The 20,000-nt window shown below is 38.6% G+C and overlaps 1 protein-coding gene across 20 annotated transcripts in view; it reads right to left on the bottom strand.

Moving 5' to 3' along the window:
- Positions 1 to 20,000, bottom strand: part of ci (cubitus interruptus) — a 585,789-nt gene that overhangs the window by 52,625 nt on the left and 513,164 nt on the right. For 19 of the 20 annotated variants that reach the window (XM_067094922.1, XM_067094920.1, XM_067094918.1 and 16 more), the window contains one exon: positions 17,430 to 17,552. In XM_067094922.1, the coding sequence (XP_066951023.1) occupies positions 17,430 to 17,552 (123 nt within the window). Of the gene's footprint in view, positions 1 to 17,429; positions 17,553 to 17,937; positions 18,087 to 20,000 lie in introns of those variants that run through there. The other variant, XM_067094926.1, reaches the window with a different exon arrangement.

The following is a 20,000-nucleotide window of genomic DNA, read 5'->3' on the forward strand; positions in this document are numbered from 1 at the left end:
CAAGGGAATTTTACCCACTCGTAGTTGAGATGAATAATGATGATAGCACTGACGATCATGGAGACACGCCCACCATTAATAATAATAGTAATGAAATTATGCTCACTATCCATAAATATAACAGTAAACAACCATTACAATAACAAAAATAACAACAATAACAAGAACAGTATGCAATATAAATTAAGATGATTAAGAACAGATCATACTTGAGATGAATAATGATGATAATACTGACAGCCGTGGAGACGCATCCACCATTAATAATAATAACAGCAATGAAATTACCACCGCTATCCATAAATATTACAATAACAAAAATAACAACAATAACAACGAACAGTATGCAATATCAATTAAGACGATCACGAACAGAATACTAAACAACGATTCTGAAAAGCAAACATGACTTCATATAAATCACAACCACCCCCCTCCCCTGTTTCAACGCCCGCCCCACCCAAACCCCTCAAAAAAAAAAAAAAAAAAAAAAAAAAAAAAAAAAAAAAAGAAAAAAGACACTGCAAGGAAATAAACTTGACTAAAAGAGTGACTGTTCGGCACGAACCATCCTCATCGAAAGCCGACTTTGAAGAAATACGACTCTGCGCAATCATCATAAATTAGCAGGAGGCAAAAGCACTCCCGGCAGAGCTCAATTACACTTTTGGAAGCGACGCCGAGTGTCAGGGGACACGGCTGGGAGGAAACGCGACCACGATCACGACACGACCCGATAATTTACAATTATCATTATTATTATTAAAAATTAGCAAATGCTCGCATGGAACAATTAAATTACAAAGCAAGCCTCCACAGAGCCGAATGCCCTTGTGTGATAAAAAGAAAAGAAAGAAGACATACGATAATAAACGTCAAAATAAAGCCACTCAAATATCATCATCATCATCATTATTATTATCATTATTCAAAATCAGCAAATACTCATATGAAACAATTAAACTGCAAAGCAAGTTCCCACAAAGCAATAAGCCCTTATGTGATAAAAGAATGGAAGAAAAACATAAACGAAATAAACGAAAGAATAAAAAGTAATTCAGTTGTCTGGAAATATTTCACGAGACAGTAAGGAGACGAAGTTAACAATTATATCAAACGGCAAAGCTCAAAACACGAGTATGAAAAATCATTATCATGACAACGAGAACTAAGCACTTAAGCAATGATACTCAGTCATAAAAGAAAGGCAGCAGGACATAAAAACCTTTTAAAGTAAGTCTAAACAAAAGTACCATAATTTACCGGACCAAAAATGTCAAGTAAACAAGCATCTATTTTAAGAGTTCTCAGTCGCGCCATATACAACTGTACACCAGCTAACAGCTGGAAATTTCTTTATGACTAACGAAAATAAAAATGACAGCGCTGAGTATCTAACTCCTCTACTAATGCGAGCTAAGAACCTGAGAAAACTTAAAAAAAAAAAAATATTTCATGATTAGGAGCAAGAATGATTAAAACAAGAACTATTCAATTGTGATGGGTTTTTTAACCAATACTACTTAAGGAGACGAAACGGCAGTGCATTAACGAAATATAAACACCAACTGAAAAAAGTAAATGACATGGCGAGAAGAAATAAGGTTTAATGCAGAATTATCAGTATATATCAAGTTAAAAAAGGTTAATAACTGTAACGTCAAAACCAACGAAGCAAAAATAAGTATAACCCCTAATTTACAATTGCGTTTCCTGCATACACCGTCTCTGCTTAACCATAATTCAAGGGTGCTATGATAAAAGCTACTGTATTCAGATAATTATTTCACTGAATTCCGTTTGAATACTTCAAAAATTCAGAAAAAAACGCATGATTTTACTGCCTATTTTTCATGCAAAGTGATTTTCTAGAATACCGAAGGAAAATCTTTCCGAACTAAATTGTTTCCGTTAATACAGATGCAATGTCCAACAATAGTTCTCAAGTCTGGAATTTAAAGTAGTAAATACATAAATTATTTATTACACAAAATCATATATATATGTTATATATATATAAATCATATATATATATATATATATATATATATATATATATATATATATATATATATATATATATATATATATATATATATATATATATGTATATATATATATGCTGTGTGTGTGTGTGTGTGTGTGTGTGTGTGTGTGTGCGATGTGACTATAACCTGCAGCATCTTTTCCAAATCAAAGACGAAACGCCGTAATTAAGCCACAGAGCAGAGCAGCGGAGGGCAAGGCCCGGGCCATCTAATATCTCTTTCTTCTCTCCTCGCCGTAAAAGTGGCCGAAGAGCGCGCCGAAGGCGGCAGGAACAGCAGCAGCAGCAGCAGCAGGAGAAGTATATTTATTAGAGCAAAAGCGTCAACAACGAGAGCATCTGTGTGCCAACAGCCAATTGCACACTCGGCAGATGATGCATAGGCACCGCGAGATATGGGCCATGCAAAAACACCCTCTTGCATGCCTCTCATGCCTTGACACTTTGCATCAACACACTCTAGTCACTTACACGCTTATCAACACGCGTGTAAACACATACATGATCTCTCTCTCTCTCTCTCTCTCTCCCCTGTATAAACTTCTCCGTCGGTTGAGACCTTTTCCGGACATCAGCGCTTGTCCTTTCTTAGGCAACTTCCAATACTATCAATTATTAAGTAATAATATTGAAGCACCTTTGCCATTATCAATCACTTCGCTGCCACCTTTATGTGTTCTGCAGAAGCTATTATTATTATTATTATTATTAGCTACGGCAAATTGGGTGTATCCATTTATTGTTAAAACTCTCCTTCTCGTGCATCTGAATTTTGTTCCTACACTATCAACCTGTATATCCTCCTGAGCTGAAATGAAGGATTTCACTATTATTTCTACTATCCTTAGTACTGTTATTATTGGCCCTTATTTACCGTGAGATGCACAGTAAGATTACGAGAAAAAAAGGAAACTAGCAAATCAAAACCTCACCTTTTTATTCAAGGCAGAAATTTCCCGCAAGAGAAGAGAAAGCGACCAAGTTCGACCTTAACGTAACCCAGCGAAAGCATTGTCGCTATTGGTAAACACATCGACATTCTCCAATGACACGCACCCAATCTTGCTTTAGTGTTGTTAATGGCACGACACGGCGTTCGGGTGTCACCACACACATCGCCCGTTGCCCGACAGACCACTTCAGTAGGAGAGAGAGAGAGAGAGACGGGAGTACATTAAGGACGAAAATCCCCAGCTTAGTGCACGCAACCGCCGGCCATACTTGCCGGTTAATTAGGGGGTCGGAAGTGGCGCCTGTGTTGGACTAAGGTGTCAGACAGTGCCGATAATGAGAGAGGGAGAGAGGGAGAGAGAGAAGGAGAGTGAGTGAGTGAGTGAGTGAGTGAGTGAGAAAGATAGAGAGAGCTCGGTGCCAAAATGGCGAGGAGAAGGTTTGCTTGGGGAGTTTGGCACCAAGTAATGGGAGAAAAAAAATATGGGTGGAAAGTGAAAAGTAGATGAGGGGGGTGGGGAAGGTTATGAATGGAATGACTGAAAAGGTAATTAGGGCTAATAAATAGAAGATAAAAGAGAAAGAAAAAACGTTAACAAATACGCACGAGACAAATACTATAATGAAAGGACTATAAAACGGAAGATGCCAAAAGTAAAAAACCAAATGAAAGGCGAAAGAATAAGTATAGCCTGTAAATATAAGATCCAATAAATTTTCTCTAAATAAAGAAATAAATAAACGGATAAAAAAAATGTGCAGATAAAAATCAACTAGACAAATAAAAAACAAAAGAAAGGAAAGTCATGAGATTATTCTTTTGAGAGAGAGAGAGAGAGAGAGAGAGAGAGAGAGAGAGAGAGAGAGAGAGAGAGACTCCGCAGTCACTCAAGACAGATCTGTGGTGGTAATGTCTTCCTTTACCAACTTTATTAGGGGTTTGCGCCCTGCAACAAAAAGGGAATGTGATCAGTCACAAACTACGTGGTCTTTTCAGCCCAGAATTAAGATGACGGGGTAAGATGAGGTGGAGAGAGACGAGGCAGAGGCGGTGAGAGAAAATGACTGAGGAGAGACAACACCAGATGATAGTAATAAGCAATAAGAAGATGTACGAGCTCCGCAGCAAATGATGAAAGATCATGACGGTCAAGAATAACATTCAATGAGAGGAGGAACCACGAGGGAACACGTACATGTGTGTACGTGTGTACGTGTATGCGGTTTTTTGTTTCCCTGTGCACACCATTTATGTGCATGTGCGTGTATCTGTTTTATTTACAAGCCAAAGCAAGCGCTCTTTATTTCTTAAGGTTACGATTAAGAGTCTTCATTAATTTTACGAAAGGATAATTTGTTCTCATGAAAGCGATATTTAAACAAGGACCATAAAAGTAAGTGAGAGGGAGAGAGGGAGAGAGATTTATACGAGGGCCATAAAAATGTGTGTGCGTGTGTATGAGAGAGAGAGAGAGAGAGAGAGAGAGAGAGAGAGAGAGGAGCCACAAAAAAATATGTGTCCGTGTGTATGAGAGAGAGAGAGAGAGAGGAGAGAGAGAGATTTGTACAAGGGCCATAAAAATATGTGTATGAGAGAGAGAGAGAGAGAGAGAGAGAGAGAGAGAGAGAGAGAGAGAGAGAGAGAGAGAGAGAGAGAGAAATATCGCTTGGAAGGAACATCAAAAGGAAACTAATGAATTGGGGCTATTTCGTGTATATTACCCCAGGGGGGAAAAACGAATCTAGCTCGCGTGATGATTATCATCATCATCATCATCATCATCACAAACAAAAGAGCCATTTCGGGAGGACATCACGAGGCTTCTCCTCTGACAGCTACATTAAACAGTCACAGTAAACAAAGACACATGACTCTGAACATCACAACAGAGATTTCAAAGTAACCATCCCCCCAGAGACAACTTACTTAACGAAAATGGCTCTTGATATTAATAATAATAATAATAATAAAAAAGAACGAGCGTTTAAAAATGGAACGCACAGGGGAAAGGGATGGGGGAAGGAAGTCAGTTTCGCGGGACGGAGGAAGAAGAGAGCGATTCAAGAAGGCTGAACATGATATATTTGTAGTGGCGGGCGCAGCGGAGCGTCAGAGATAACAACAAAAAGGCGATACGAAAAAGATTATTAATCTCGGAAATTTAGAAACGTGGGCATGTTGGGTTGAGCTCTTTTTGGTTGGTGGCTTGCTTTGCGTACGGAAATAAACTGGCCCTTGCTAGCTGGCCCTTATCCCCCTCACCCCCCCCTTTCCTCGTCTCACAAAGGGCATGACCCTCCCAGGTACCCCGCCCCTCCCACTCCTTCCCCAACCCCCCATTATCTTGACGGCGGGGGTGGCGTGTGTAGAGAAACGCTCATGTCAATGTGGATGCATCTGATAATGTCAAGGGCCTTTAGGTAAATTCCCTGGCAGGTCTCAGGACATCTCACGAATGTGAGAGTAAATTTAGTCGACTTGAATAAGAACTGCATAATGCTTGCATAATACGTCAAAGACCCGAACTCGAAAATAAACACAAGGAACTTGCCGTGAGGCGAAAGAAGACTGGGAAAGAAGAGATGAGGAACAATCTTAAAGGGAACAGAGAGACAATGAAATGATTTAAGATCACTATATCAAAGGCCATTCCACGCTCAAATGTATGCACATAATATATACTGGATAAATGAAAGGTATGAATAAATTACATGCGCAGACGCCATCTCTCCTCTTCCAGGATTAGAATGATGCTCTGATTCTAATCAAAAACATTTTCCATCTGTTCTATTTGAAGCATAATTTTTTGATAGTTTTATATTCAAATCATAAGTTTTTGATATTTTTATATTTAAATCATAAGCTTTCTGATAATTTTATATTTAAATCGTAAGTTTTTGATAATTTATATTTAAATCATAAGTTTTTTTATATTTAAATCAAATTTCTGAGAGTTTTATATCAAATGAAAGTTAGAAACACAATCTCTCTCGCGTAAAACATCCCATGGTAATAAAATAATCGTTTGGGGTAGGCTACAAATTACGAAAACACCCGTTTGAAAATGGGAACTCAAAAAGAGCACTGATAAGATGCACTCTAAGATCTCAACACAAAGGTTTAAATTATACGGTATATTTACCGTATATTCAGAACGACAGTTTAAAATCCCATTTTTTTTATATGACAAATTCGTTCCAGCAGACATATAAATATATATACTTATATGTCTGCTGGAACGAATATAAGTATATATATTTCTTTGTTCGCCATCCTAATTGTGATATCCCCCAATACATAACTATAATCATTTGCCTATCGTTTCAGATGAATAATTTATTGTTGTTATAAGTGATCTAAATATACAAATGACAGGCTTCTTTACAATTTAAGGTAACTCCACTGAAACGAAAGCAAGCAACAACAAATACCCCACATAATAAAATATACAGACAACAGAACAACATAGGGAGTTCAAGTATAACTGTAAGGAGAAACAATCCTTCTTACTTTTTTTCTAACGAAAGTACCAAGGAATAAACCGGATGTCCTTCCGTATCAAGGCGACAAATAGCGCAGCAAGCTGCTGCACCCTGCAATTTGGCAGAACGAAAGGACGTCTCCTAAAACTGAAGAGGAAAGTTTACCATCTAGCCGCCCTTCAGCCGACTGCTGCGTCCATAAAAGCAAACGCGCCGGGACTTCGGAACCTCTTCCTGCCTCCTCGGCATTCATAGCAGCCGCCGCCGTCGTCGTCGTCAGAGACTCGTCAAAGACTCCTCTCACAGAAACATCATCAAGGGTCATCATGTATCATCACGTATCATCATCGACTATCATACTCCTGACCCACTAATGAAGACGACGGGAAGCTATAGATCAACAAGCAGTCTATAATCACGTCACGGTCGATCATTTAATCGTCTTCATCAGAGAGAGAGAGAGAGAGAGAGAGACTCAATATTCCTTCATTTGCCGGATGTCGACCATCACCGTCTACGAACAGGGCTTTAAGGAGGAAACTACAGGCGCTGGGGACGGTATGATGAGAAAATATGGGGCTAATCGACCGGTACAACATTAAGGTAACTAGGGGCAGAGAGAGAGAGAGAGAGAGAGAGAGAGAGAGAGAGAGAGAGAGAGAGATTGATTTACTACAATACTAATACCCATTCACGAATAAACTTTCAACTAAGTGAAAAACAGGTCATAGGTAAAATATATAAACGAATCATCGCCTTTTGAATTTTCTCAGACAAAATTCTTGATAACAATCAAAGAACGATAAGGTCCATCCAACTAAACACCGCTTCACGATAAATTACCTTATTTCACCCAGGACACGTGAGCTCTTTATGCTAATTTACAGGAACTACCAATAAGCCATGACGGCCCAGCCAAGAGGAGGAGGAGGAGGAGGAGGAGGAGGAGGAGGCGGGAGCCACTCTTTCCCTTCGCGCTCTTAATAAAACATCAGGGGAATGAAGGACGGAAGAGGGAAAACTCTTACGCGTCATGGCATCACATCATGTTAGCCTTCACTCCAGGTAGCAATTAAGGCTAATTTACCTTGGCGGGCGAAACAGGCTAAACATCGCCCGCCTTTGCTCGTTCTCGGAACGGAGAAGGCGAAAAATACCTCGGCATTTTCTCATCGCCGAAGAACTGGCTGACATGTTAATGTGTGAAAGACGAGTCACAGGAATTTCGAAAGATGAATCAGAGCAGAAATAAAAAGAAAAAAATAAAAATATAAAAGTTATCTAAACATGGAAAAAATTATGTAAACAAACTACACAACCCACGCACGCAAAACGAACATCACCAATTAAACTGAAATGTCTTGTATAAAAGCATAAAAAACATCAACATAAACACTACGCGAACACTTCTACCGTCTTTACAGCTGTATAATACTCTTCACCGGCTTAGCGTTAGTATTTACTTAGGCTCAGTATCAAAGATGCTAATCCCTATTTATACATACCGGCAAAAGTCAATCGGACATGAAGACATGAGCAATTAAGGTGTCATGTCAGGCGCATGTGATTAAGCATGACAAACGAGACATAACGACAGGCTAATCGCTAGACTGACACTACAAATGCTGACGCCCGCAGGCCTCGTTAAACATTACTCGGATAATTAGTTAAATGGATATCAAAACATTAAATGCTATTTGTCATGCAATAAAGTAGACTTTTTTGCTTACCAGGATACAGCATAAACAAAAAGTTTTTTTTATTCAATTACCTTGTGCAAGATAACCTAAATTGTCCTAAATGTTTGAGCCCAGTTTTTGCTTTAAGAATATTTTTATGGCTTCATGTTTATCTCTTCATTACTTGAAGTTCTTTGAAAGCAAACGCTAAATAAATTTGAAAGTGACTTCTGTTTTATATACTGAGTACATTTAGTATATTTTTGAAGCAGATGAAATTTCATCCTACGTTCAGCACAGGTAATAAATAATTAGGATAAAATTATCAAAATGTGTTTTCATACGCTTTCATCTTGAGTAGAAAAAGGACACTAACACACACACAAACATATATATATATATATATATATATATATATATATATATATATATATATATATATATATATATATATATATATATATATATATATATATATATATATATATATATAATGTAATGAAGGAAAATGCTTTTCACGCCAGCTTAACAGAAGTAATTAAGCGAATTTCAACCGAGCAAGGACTTGCACTATTATAAAATTCGCGAACAAGTGGCCACCACCAGCAAAAACGAAGTGCAAGGGGCTACTTTTTTTTTGTGGAGCGCAAAAGCGCAAGAGTACGCCGCACACAGGACACAGTAGTCAAAACGAGAAGGCAAGGAAACGGAAGAGTTTTAAAACCAACGAGGGGTCATAAAGAGACCAATTAAGACCACAGTCACACACAGTTCGGGCCTCTTCCCAAACACTCCAGCTCTCTCTTACAAGACACCCTCAACAACCATGTGACACGCATTTGACACCGGCAAAACACACTTCCACTTCGCCACTGCGGCACACTCCCTCAATGACAACATAATACTATCCCCCCCTCGCTCCCCTTAACAACCACCCCCCCTTTACCTAGCCAACACCACCGCCGCCTCAATTTTCCTTGAAGCTGATGAAAACGACATCACGGCCTTCGGCGTCTCAAGGTAAGCAATTGGCATTGACTTGCATCCTTTGTTTCACGGGGGCGCGCACGCTCGGAGTCGGGTTCGAAAGACATATTGGTGATATTTGTTAGTCATTGCGTCGAGAGATTCAAAGGCGAATGTTACAAGAATGACGACGATTCCTTTCAAATGCTTCAAGACGGTGTAATGTCATTTATGTTTAACGTACATAGCTGTAAATGTTTTATTTGTGTGTGCGTATGTGGGTGTGTGGAGCGGGCGCGGGGAATGGTTGGGAGGCGAGAATGAGGTCTATTGCAATATCCAATGCGCGAAAAGACATTATCAAAATAGGCACAGCCTCTCACATTGAATTTGTAACGTTCAGACATCAGTTTAAAATGATAAGGACAGCCATAACCCTCAAAGAAAACACACAAATGTAGTTATCAACGCCACTTCTACGTAAATAAGCATATCTGAGACACAGCACCTTCAACCCACGATAATGGAATGACTTCGGCCGAAACAAGCAAGCGGGTTCTCGACGCCCTCCTTCTGCAACGAACAGAATCGCTCATTTAGGCAATTCCTATCCGCAGCCAACATCACCCCCGTCATTTACACGACCTATAACTCTTCCGTCCCTTGCCATCCATCAAGACCCTTCTCCATCCACTCAACTGCCTTTCCTTCTCCCCCTACCCCAAGCCGTCCACCCACCCCACCCTCCAAATCACCACTGTTCCCTTCCCATCCCGTGCTCAGCCCACTCCCACCACTCTATATAGGTCTGGTGTTAGAAGAGCACCACACCACATACATCATGGGTGAGATGTCATCGTAGGGTCTGGTCCACATGTGTGAACTAATAAAGGTCATATTACCGTCACTCAACGAGGGGAGAACGACTCTACAGTACCACATCCTACAATGTGTCTCTTCGCTAAGGATACTATTCCTTATCCATCTCCCCCCGCCCCCAACCCCAACCCACCACGGCCCTCATCCCACCATCCCTTCAATCTCCTTATCACGCACCTTGTAATCTATCTGTTCTTCTTTATCGAACGAGTTTTTTTTTTCTTTATAAAGATCCGTGACTATGTTTCGGAAGGACGCACGGAAAAGCAGCTTGAAACATGCCCACTGTTTGGTCCTGCAACCGCATACAATTCTAAATCATTCAGTCCCTCAACTTCAGCCCATTCCAACAGCTGCTCCTCTCGTATAGAGTTTTTGCTGATCTCAAGACTAATGCATACTCGAAAATCCCTGCCCTTCGTATCACAGCTAGTTGTATTTTTTAGGCAAAAACATAAGAAAACCTTCACTCGAGAATACATTATTAATTGGTTATTATTTCCTTTTCATTTAATGGGCTGATTTTCCAATCGTCTTAAACTCATTTTATTTCTCGATCGCAAATCTGTGCTATGACCCTGATGGGATTTAAGTTTCTTCTGATCTTTAGAAAAGATTTACAATCATTCCAATCAACAATACTCCTCTTCCACTGCTGTGGATATCTGCAAGAATCTCCGAGTCACACACCATAAAAAGAAACGCGAAGAGCAATAGGATTTGACTAATGAAAACCGAATGTGTATTCCCGTAAACTGATATGTTCCGGAATGGCCACACTCGACCTCACAGCGGGAAATCCCCTTAATTAGCATATTCCCCGACAGGTCATTTTTAAACCCTTTCTCACGACGCATTTCTTTTCCATAATTCATTTTTCACTCCTAGTTACGTTCGAGATTTTAATTCCGCTTTTGCCCTGTGAATTCATCGTAGCAATTACGTGACTTAGGTTTAAGGGAGAAATTTATTTCTTAAGACTCTCTCTCTCTGCACTTCCTTCCGAGTTGCTTCAGCTTCCTTGTTTCACACCAAAAAAATTATATTCTAAAAGTAATCATACCCAAATAATTTTATTATATTCAAAAGATTATTTCATTGTATTATATTATATTATAAAAACGCAGTCTGCCACGTAAATACGATACAATCCAGTCAAACTCAACATTGCATGACCCCCAAAACCGACCAACTTCCAAAACCCAATCACGATATCGAAGCTTTTTCTCAAATGGCCCGGACCTCCGCGACTTCTTTGTCTTGTTTAAGGGTGCTTACTCTTGCAAGAGGACACAAGAGAGGCCCTCTCCTCCCAAACTTTCTCCCAGCGGTCCAACTCATCTCCAAGTGGGGGGCTCCAACGTGTGAGGATCATTAGGGCTCTCTCTCTCTCTCTCTCTCTCTCTCTCTCTCTCTCTCTCGCCCCGCCAGGAATTGGCTCACTTCCGGGTAAGTTACACTTCTAATGAGATGCTTACAAAGCCGTCTGATTAATGAATTCTAAAGTGGAGTTGAGTTCTCGAATAAACGCTGTTCCCTAATATGCTACGGAAGACTTCTAATCGGGGAACTTGAAACACAAATGGGATTATTTAGCGATCAAGGAATGTTAAATAAACATATTATTGTGACAAACACTGGCACTAACGCAAACAAAATTTGTAGAGAGAGAGAGAGAGAGAGAGAGAGAGAGAGAGAGAGAGAGAGAGAGAGAGAGAGAGAGAGAGAGAGTTCATCTATCTGTTTTATGTCACATTACGAAATCAATCATTACCAGTGCAATTTATTACTTAATTATTGGAATTTTTCTAGCGTCACAATTACTACGGTCACTGACGACATCACAGTTGGAAAAGTTCAGAGAGAGAGATCAACACTTTCTAACAAATGAAAAGCACTTCAGAAGATCCCCTAGCCATTTAAGGGGGTCAGGGTTCGTGAAACCACTGCCGTCCCTTCTCCAATGCAGTAATCAAGGGGCGGATATTGTGATGACAACGTGATAGATAAAGTGACATAATTCACTGTGTGGGAAACCGCCCACCTCACTCCACTGGTTCACACACGTCACCTTGAACCCCACGTACACACACACACACACACATACATATATATATATATATATATATATATATATATATATATATATATATATATATATATAATATATATATATATAATATATATATAATATATATATATATATATATATATATATATATATATATATATATATATATATATATATCTTACTTTGGACTAATATATATATTATATATATTATATATATACACATATATATATATATATATATATATATATATATATATTTATATATATATATATAGGTATATTGTTTTATATCTTACTTTCTATAGGTATATAGTTTTACATACTTTCATGTACGCAACTCGTCTTGAACTCTACGCAATCATTCGCGCACACGCCTGATGTGCGTAACCTCGATCTTTTACGTAAACGTTCACGTCCTTCCATGGGACGATCTTACCTCTACTTACACTTTTACGCAAATTAAAGAAACCGTATTTTCCTTACACGATCTGGATAAGCTGGGGAAATAAAGGTGTCCTCATCATAATCAGTACTTGTATTCATCAAAATCATTGAAAGATTAGTTCAAGCGCTGTAGCAGCAGCAGCAGTAGTATTAGTAGTAGTAATAGTAGTATGGTTTTGCAAAACGTCTTTTAGTTTAAAAGTACATGAGAGAAAAAGATTATTAACAAATACATAGAACACACTGCAAAGCCCTCAAAAATTGAAAAACGAGCAAAAGCATTAATTTAGTGTACATCACCGAAAACAAAATAACAAATATTTAGGGGACAAATAATAAAATTCATAAAAAGTCTGTCACGAGGCAGATCATTCACAACTAATTGTTGCGGGAATGGAACCAAGATGATTTCTGGCAACCCCGAATAAGAAAGCACATTATAATTCATGACATGATTATTGGAATGGACTCACTAACACACTTTCTTACTCGAGTTCATTTCCTGTACCTTTAAGTGTCACTCCGCATGGAATTGCAGTGTTGTTGGCAACGATATATACAATTAGCTGTTAATATTTTTCAGTTTGGCCGAAGGGAGTTCTAACCCGCGGGCTGTTTGAGACTTCCTTTATATTTATTCAAAGGGGAAAAACGTTTCTCAGTCGCCGATAAATTTATAGTTTGTGAACTTTCGAAATTCAGTAGCCGTGCGTGACAATGGCCAATAAATTCAAAAGGAATTCAGAGAGGTCAACCGCAATTTAGCCGGTTGGAACGACGTTTATGAAATATATGGTAATAAACTACAAAAATAACAAATTTAGCCACGAGACAAACCATTGTAAAGAATTTAAGACATTGACTGTTTTATTTTATGCTTTCTTTTATGCTTAAATTTGAGTCAAAGAACACCTTTAAGATTTTTGTGAAAAACAAACTTACCATGGAAAAATATTCAAAATCTTATAAACCCCATCAGTTCATTCAGATTTTCATTAAATGACTTTTACTCTGCCTAAAATACAGACATAATTCAGTCAATAACTGTAGGTTTCATTAAATGTTATTCTTGGGGAATCCTAATTAAAATAGGCATTCTCCTCTTGACTGACAGTTGACGCACAGAGTCCTCTGGGAAATATAATATAAAATTTATTCTCCAGCCGTGCTCAAGGTCATACTAAAACGGGTATTGCCGATAATTTCCACACCCTACCGTAATTTTGACATAGCATAAAAACATATAAATAACGATGTATTTGATTTCACGATATGGCAACATCTTAACACAGAATGTAGGAACACCTAAGATACGTTGGAAATAGTATTAAAAACTCCAATAATAATAATAATAATAATAATAATAATAATAATAATAATAATAATAACTGTGTAATATACACCGACACATGATTAATGTTTGTGGCGAACTCAGATATTGATGAATATACTGATATCTATCAGATTAAGATGGAAATGATCTTCATAAGATTGGGACCCTGATGTCGGGAGTACTTGGGGAGCACTACAAAGGATTTTTGCAATTTCTTCTTCTGCCTGCATTTCACTTATTGTCAACTGTGAACTGAAGGCACTTTACAGTCTCTGGATGGCTATCAATCTAATTCTATTGCTTATGACGCTTCCGATATTCTTTGAATCATGAAGGTGATGGAAAAAGTGGTTGCGACATCCAGTTGAATATACATATCTATCAATCAACTGGTTCCCTCTAAAACACACATGTATTCTGACATCATAAATAACAATTTTAAGAATTATAGTCGCATTTAAACAAATGTTCGGTATCATGAAGAAAAAACAGATATATCAGTGCTTATGTACTATACAGTCCTATATATTATAGTATATATATATATATATATATATATATATATATATATATATATATATATATATATATATATATATATATATATATATATTATATATAAATCTATGTACATACACACACACACACACACATATATATAGAGATAGATAGATAGTTAGAGATATAGATATAGTATCCACCAAATTAAAAAACTCAGGAAAAAAAAAAAAAAAGAAGAATGAAGAGATTCATGATGAGGTCATTCCTCGGGGTCACCAAAGGTCGCGGCTAACGTCCGGGGGGGCGGTCCTTGGCGGCCGCGGCGGTTCCTCTTATGCTTCGAGGGGAACCTGGCTCGGGATCAACTCGGGTCAGCGGGCACGTCAAGCGAACTGCGCATGCGTACAAACCGCGTCTTTGTTAACGCAGCCACAACACTTCGTTCACACTCCTCTCATTTCTGGGAGTCTATAATACATCATTGCGCGGTTCTGCCTGACTCGTGAAAAAATTAAAAGAAAAGGAGAAGAAAGCCTCAATGGAAACTTCGAAAGGCGAGATGAGAAAACTCGCTTTTGCTATTTCTGAGATTTTAGGAATGTAAATATACGACGACTTTCCCAGGCACAGTGATCTCGCAGATACGAAAACACGGATTCGTATTCCATTACTTTCCATCATCATGAAGAAAACGATTCCCATTGTAAAGTTCTTACCGATCTCACAGATGCGAAAACACGGACTGATTTGCATTACTTCCATCATCATGAAGAGAATGATTTTCATTGTATATAGTTTTTACCTATCTCACAGATATGAAAACACCTACTAATATTGCATTACCTTCCATCATCATGAAGAGAATGATTTCCATTGTACACAGTTCTTACCGATCACAACAGATACGAAAACACGAACTGATTTGCACTAGTTTCCATCATCATGAAGAGAGTAATTTTCACTATGCAGTTCCTATGATCTCTCTCGAAACCTGAATTTCACGAAATTTAAGAAAGATTTTTGTCTGATAATTTCAAGGCATGAAATTGAAGTTTCAGTATTTTTCTCACAGAAATATTTGCTATTGCAGACTGTCAAGCGTATGACCTATCATACAAAGAAAAAATGTTCAGGATTTCTATTCTTATAATTTCACAAAATTCTAAAATCCTGGCTTGTGGAATTATAAATGGGCACTTGTGACACCACAATATTACAAATAACTGCGTATCTTTGAGATTTTGAAAAAAATTATACGAAAAATTCGGCAAAAATACAAAAAAATAGTCTGCAACTCGGATCTTCTTAAGCAGATTTTATTTCTACTGCATCCCGTTATTAGGAAATAATGCATCGTTTGTCTGACAGACTAAGCCCTTAAATTTGTGTGTAGATACTGCAGTACTTCTCGTTAAAGCTGAATTGAATATAACAAGAGTATTGTGTCGAGAACCTATAAATCTAGCAATCTGAAATCAGTGCATGCTTGCTTACTCTGCCAAGAGTTAAAAGTTGTGTGGAGTATGTTATATATAAAATACATAAAATATTCTATCTTGCAACGTAGCATCCTTCTTTCGGCTATTGCCAAACACTGTACAGAAATCTTCGGATATTTTCAACTTACATTCTCACCTGTATCAAACACCACCAGTCTTATATATACAATATTCTGATAAAGTTTACATTTACAGGCGTTTGTAGATGTGGAAAATTAAGATTAAACTTTTAATTTCGAATCTCGAATAAAAAGATGATTTACCTGTACATTTTGAAAAGTAGCTTATTATAAGAAGTTTTAATCATGGAAAAATTGCGAGACCAACAATGTCTGAAATATTTGCAATTAAATCAAATAACAGAGTTCGCAAAGAAAAATAACACACGAGAGTATTCACAGTATCATAAAATTTTTAACTGTTAAATAGCGTATGCACACAAACACACACACATTATATGTATATATATATATATATATATATATATATATATATATATATATATATATATTTATGTGAAGCCTTCTACTCCTCTTACCTAACGAAAATATTCATACATCGCCATATTACAGCAAAAAAAAAAAAAAATACAGTACGCATATCATGATACTGGTAATCCATGAGAGAGAGAGAGAGAGAGAGAGAGAGAGAGAGAGAGAGAGAGAGAGACTCTCCCCTATGTAAGGGCGGATTAAAGTGGAGAAAAAGAATCCACTTTGGATCCTTATGCGGGTCAAAGGAAGGAAGGAAGAGGTCGCGATTGCTGGGGGTGAGGGGGAGGGGTATGGGGCGAGGGGAGGGCGTATCCGAAGGAATTAGCACTTACAGAGGAGGAGGGGGAGAAGAGATTCGCTATAGTGAGGTGTAGGATGACAGACACAACCCACAACCCTACACACCTGTAACTGATACACCTGCCTACACACCACATGGGGGCTTCCAGACACATGTATGACTTATACTTAACGTCGACTCAAATAAGAACATTAATTACAGGAGTTCCAAATACTCATTCTTCTCTTAATAATCATAAGAATAAGCAATACAATACCTAAGTAATTGCTAAGAATATCGTCAACAAAGGAAATTAATTAAGGACAAAAAAAAAAATTATGGAATAAAACTGTGATGAACATATTCTTCATCCTCATCCGGACCCATCTTAAAATTCTGGATCTGGATCCATCTTCAATATCTAGATCCAGATCCATCTTTAAATCTAATTGAGTTTTTTATTTTTTATTTATCTTCTTTTTTTTGTCTATGGCTAACCCTTCCACAAAAATTCGCTGGGTTACACAGATAACTTTTTGAGATATCTTTTGGAAAAACAGACAATCTGACCGACAGACTCGACTGAATGCACAATATCCGAATAATTCCGTCGGATAATGGCATAATCGTAAAAAAAATAAAAACAGATCACGCAAACAATAAAAGCTTTGCACAGACTACATTCATGAGAAAAATAAAAAAAATAAAAATAAAAATGAAAGTCCTAACCAAAGATAATGGATAATCAAAGGTTAAAAAAGACGAAAGAAAACTCGAAGCGAAATTGGTCAAAAACTTACCATCTATGTACGGCTGAAGGTCAGCCGAGGTGAGGGTGGAGGATGGGACTAGGTGAGGGTCACTTAATCGGGTGGCTGCTAACCCACTCATTCCGAGATAGTCTGTGCCCGCGACGGATAAACCTGCAAAAAATGAAACGAAAGGATTAATAAGAAATAAGAAATAAATCTTCCAGACGGCGAAATAACCTGTTTGAAAAACACAGTAATTTGACACCAAACTCAATATATAAATGTGTTAAATAAAAAAATTATATATACACACACACACACACACATATATATATATATATATATATATGTATGCATATAATGTATAAATGTAGTTGGCTTACAAACAAACAAAAATATAAACTATAAAATATAAATATTATGCATATTGATGTACAATAATCTGTTTCATGAAATGAAAAAGATATAGCTGTCTTAACTGCGCCTGCCTTGTGTATATGTTTCCGACCAGGTGAGACTTAAGAAAGGATAAAAAAATCAAACCCCTTCAACTTACACGCAAACGTCAAACTCATCATCCTCCGGCAGGGTCAAACTATCAAACGACGTGACCTGGGGACAAAAAGAGGCTTCTTCGGAGATCGGGGACAGAAAATCAGCCTCCTCTCTATGACCAACCAAGGCCGCCCCTTCTATTTCAGACCTTTATATGGGACTCTCTTGATGTTTTTTTTTTTCCCCTTTCCTTTCCTCCACACCTTTGGCACACAGCCATGCGTGCTTACATCCTTTTAAACGCACATTTGCCCCCTTTAAGTACGGGCGTGATTTAAAAGCGTCATAATTTAGACAAGATAAAAAAAAAATTATAGTTTTTGCCACCAGTATGGCAGAGCGATACTCATCCCATCGTCACGTATTTATCGGTCTGCGAAGCGTTTCGGCCCATTGACAAAAATAACACTTCATATAATTCTATCTTTAATTCGGTTTTTGGAATCAATAATAGTATACTATAATGCCCACCAATCAGTGGCAATCAATTATACTAGTATCAACTGTCGGTTTCACATTTTACAGACGCAAAGTTATATTTAACACCTTAATTACTTTAGTTTTCATTTCCTTCAAAACTGATATGTGTTTCTGATTTTCAATCCCGACGTATATATGCCATGTCAATCCAGTGATGAACCGGGACAAGAAGCGAAACGTTCGGAGCAACATATCATGTGCTGCGAGTCTTGGCTCCTCGACACGCGAAGAAGAAACACATCCGATGGGGTAAATCGCGATAAGCGATACCAGATTACCCACAACACGCTACCACTTCCAAAACACACACGATCGAACCACTCCCACGAAATCACAGCTACCGCCCACTACACGGGAGATGTGACGACCGAGCCACACCTCAGGCCGCTGCAAATACCACCCACAAGTACCACCCACCCACACCACCCACACGCCGCCGAGTTCGACGAGTAACTATCTGTGGCTCCATCAGGTTGCCTTCGAGACCGCGTTGAGAGACTTCGTGAAATATGTCTGCTTACAAGGGCACCAATCAAGTCCCTCTCAGTCGGGCGCACGACGGGTCATTTTCCCATTCGGCAACGCCGGGTAATGGACCTTGTCGATACGCTATCGACAGGATCATCGCCAAGTGGGATGCATCGTTATTACCTCCATAATTCTTCGCTCAAATTGCTGCTTCGAATTAGCTCCTCCGCTGGAAAAAATAATATATAAATAAATATATTCTCTTATCTAAATAGAATTTACGACGGACTGTATTTCTTCTGGGACGTCAAAGATTCCTTTCTTATCTTCATAAATAAACAACGCAGGAAAAGAGATTGTTTGAAGTCCCAGCGGGGAGGCAACAAATAAGCAATCATGGACGATATAAGTGACGCGCGGCTCGGGTTACGGCGCCTATAACAGTTGACAATCGCATTACGCTGAGGGTCGGAAGAGATCGGATTCCTCCGGTGGGTAACACAATCCCCCCACCGACCACGCGAGAAAAAAGAAAGGGAAAAATCCGATCTTAATGAGGGTACTCGAGCTCGGATCTTCCTCCTGCGCCTCTCCCGCCCGCCCGCTGGATTCCCCTGACTTCGAGTCGTGCCTCCATAGCTGTCGGCTGGCATTAGGCAGCTCCTCCTCGGCGGGCAGGAGAGAGAGAGAGAGAGAGAGAGAGAGAGAGAGAGAGAACAAAGCGAAGGACGAGAAAGAAGTGAAATTACTTTATCTGGCCAAAATAAGCGGGTTGGTGCAGTCTTAATTCCACCGCCAAGTTGCCGAGTCATGTATGTAACTAACTATTTTGTAACTGGCGATTTTGGAATAATGGCAGAGTGGCGTAAAGCAGAGCATAAAATTAACAGAGGGCCGAAATTGGGGTTCTGAGAGGCAATGAATGGACTGGATTCTAATCTCGAGGGAGATCGCCCGCTATATAATGCTTTTATATTAAGATATAAAAACTTCATTACATAAAGTGCTACACGCAGCTGCGTCACCTGGGCACCGCAGGAAAGAGACGACCACGAGACTCGGGTTAAAGGGGGGGCACGGAGAGGGCATTCATGGCTATCGTTTCATCGAGATTAT

Source organism: Macrobrachium rosenbergii, chromosome 51 (assembly GCF_040412425.1).
Source record: "Macrobrachium rosenbergii isolate ZJJX-2024 chromosome 51, ASM4041242v1, whole genome shotgun sequence".
Lineage (NCBI taxonomy): Eukaryota > Metazoa > Arthropoda > Malacostraca > Decapoda > Palaemonidae > Macrobrachium > Macrobrachium rosenbergii.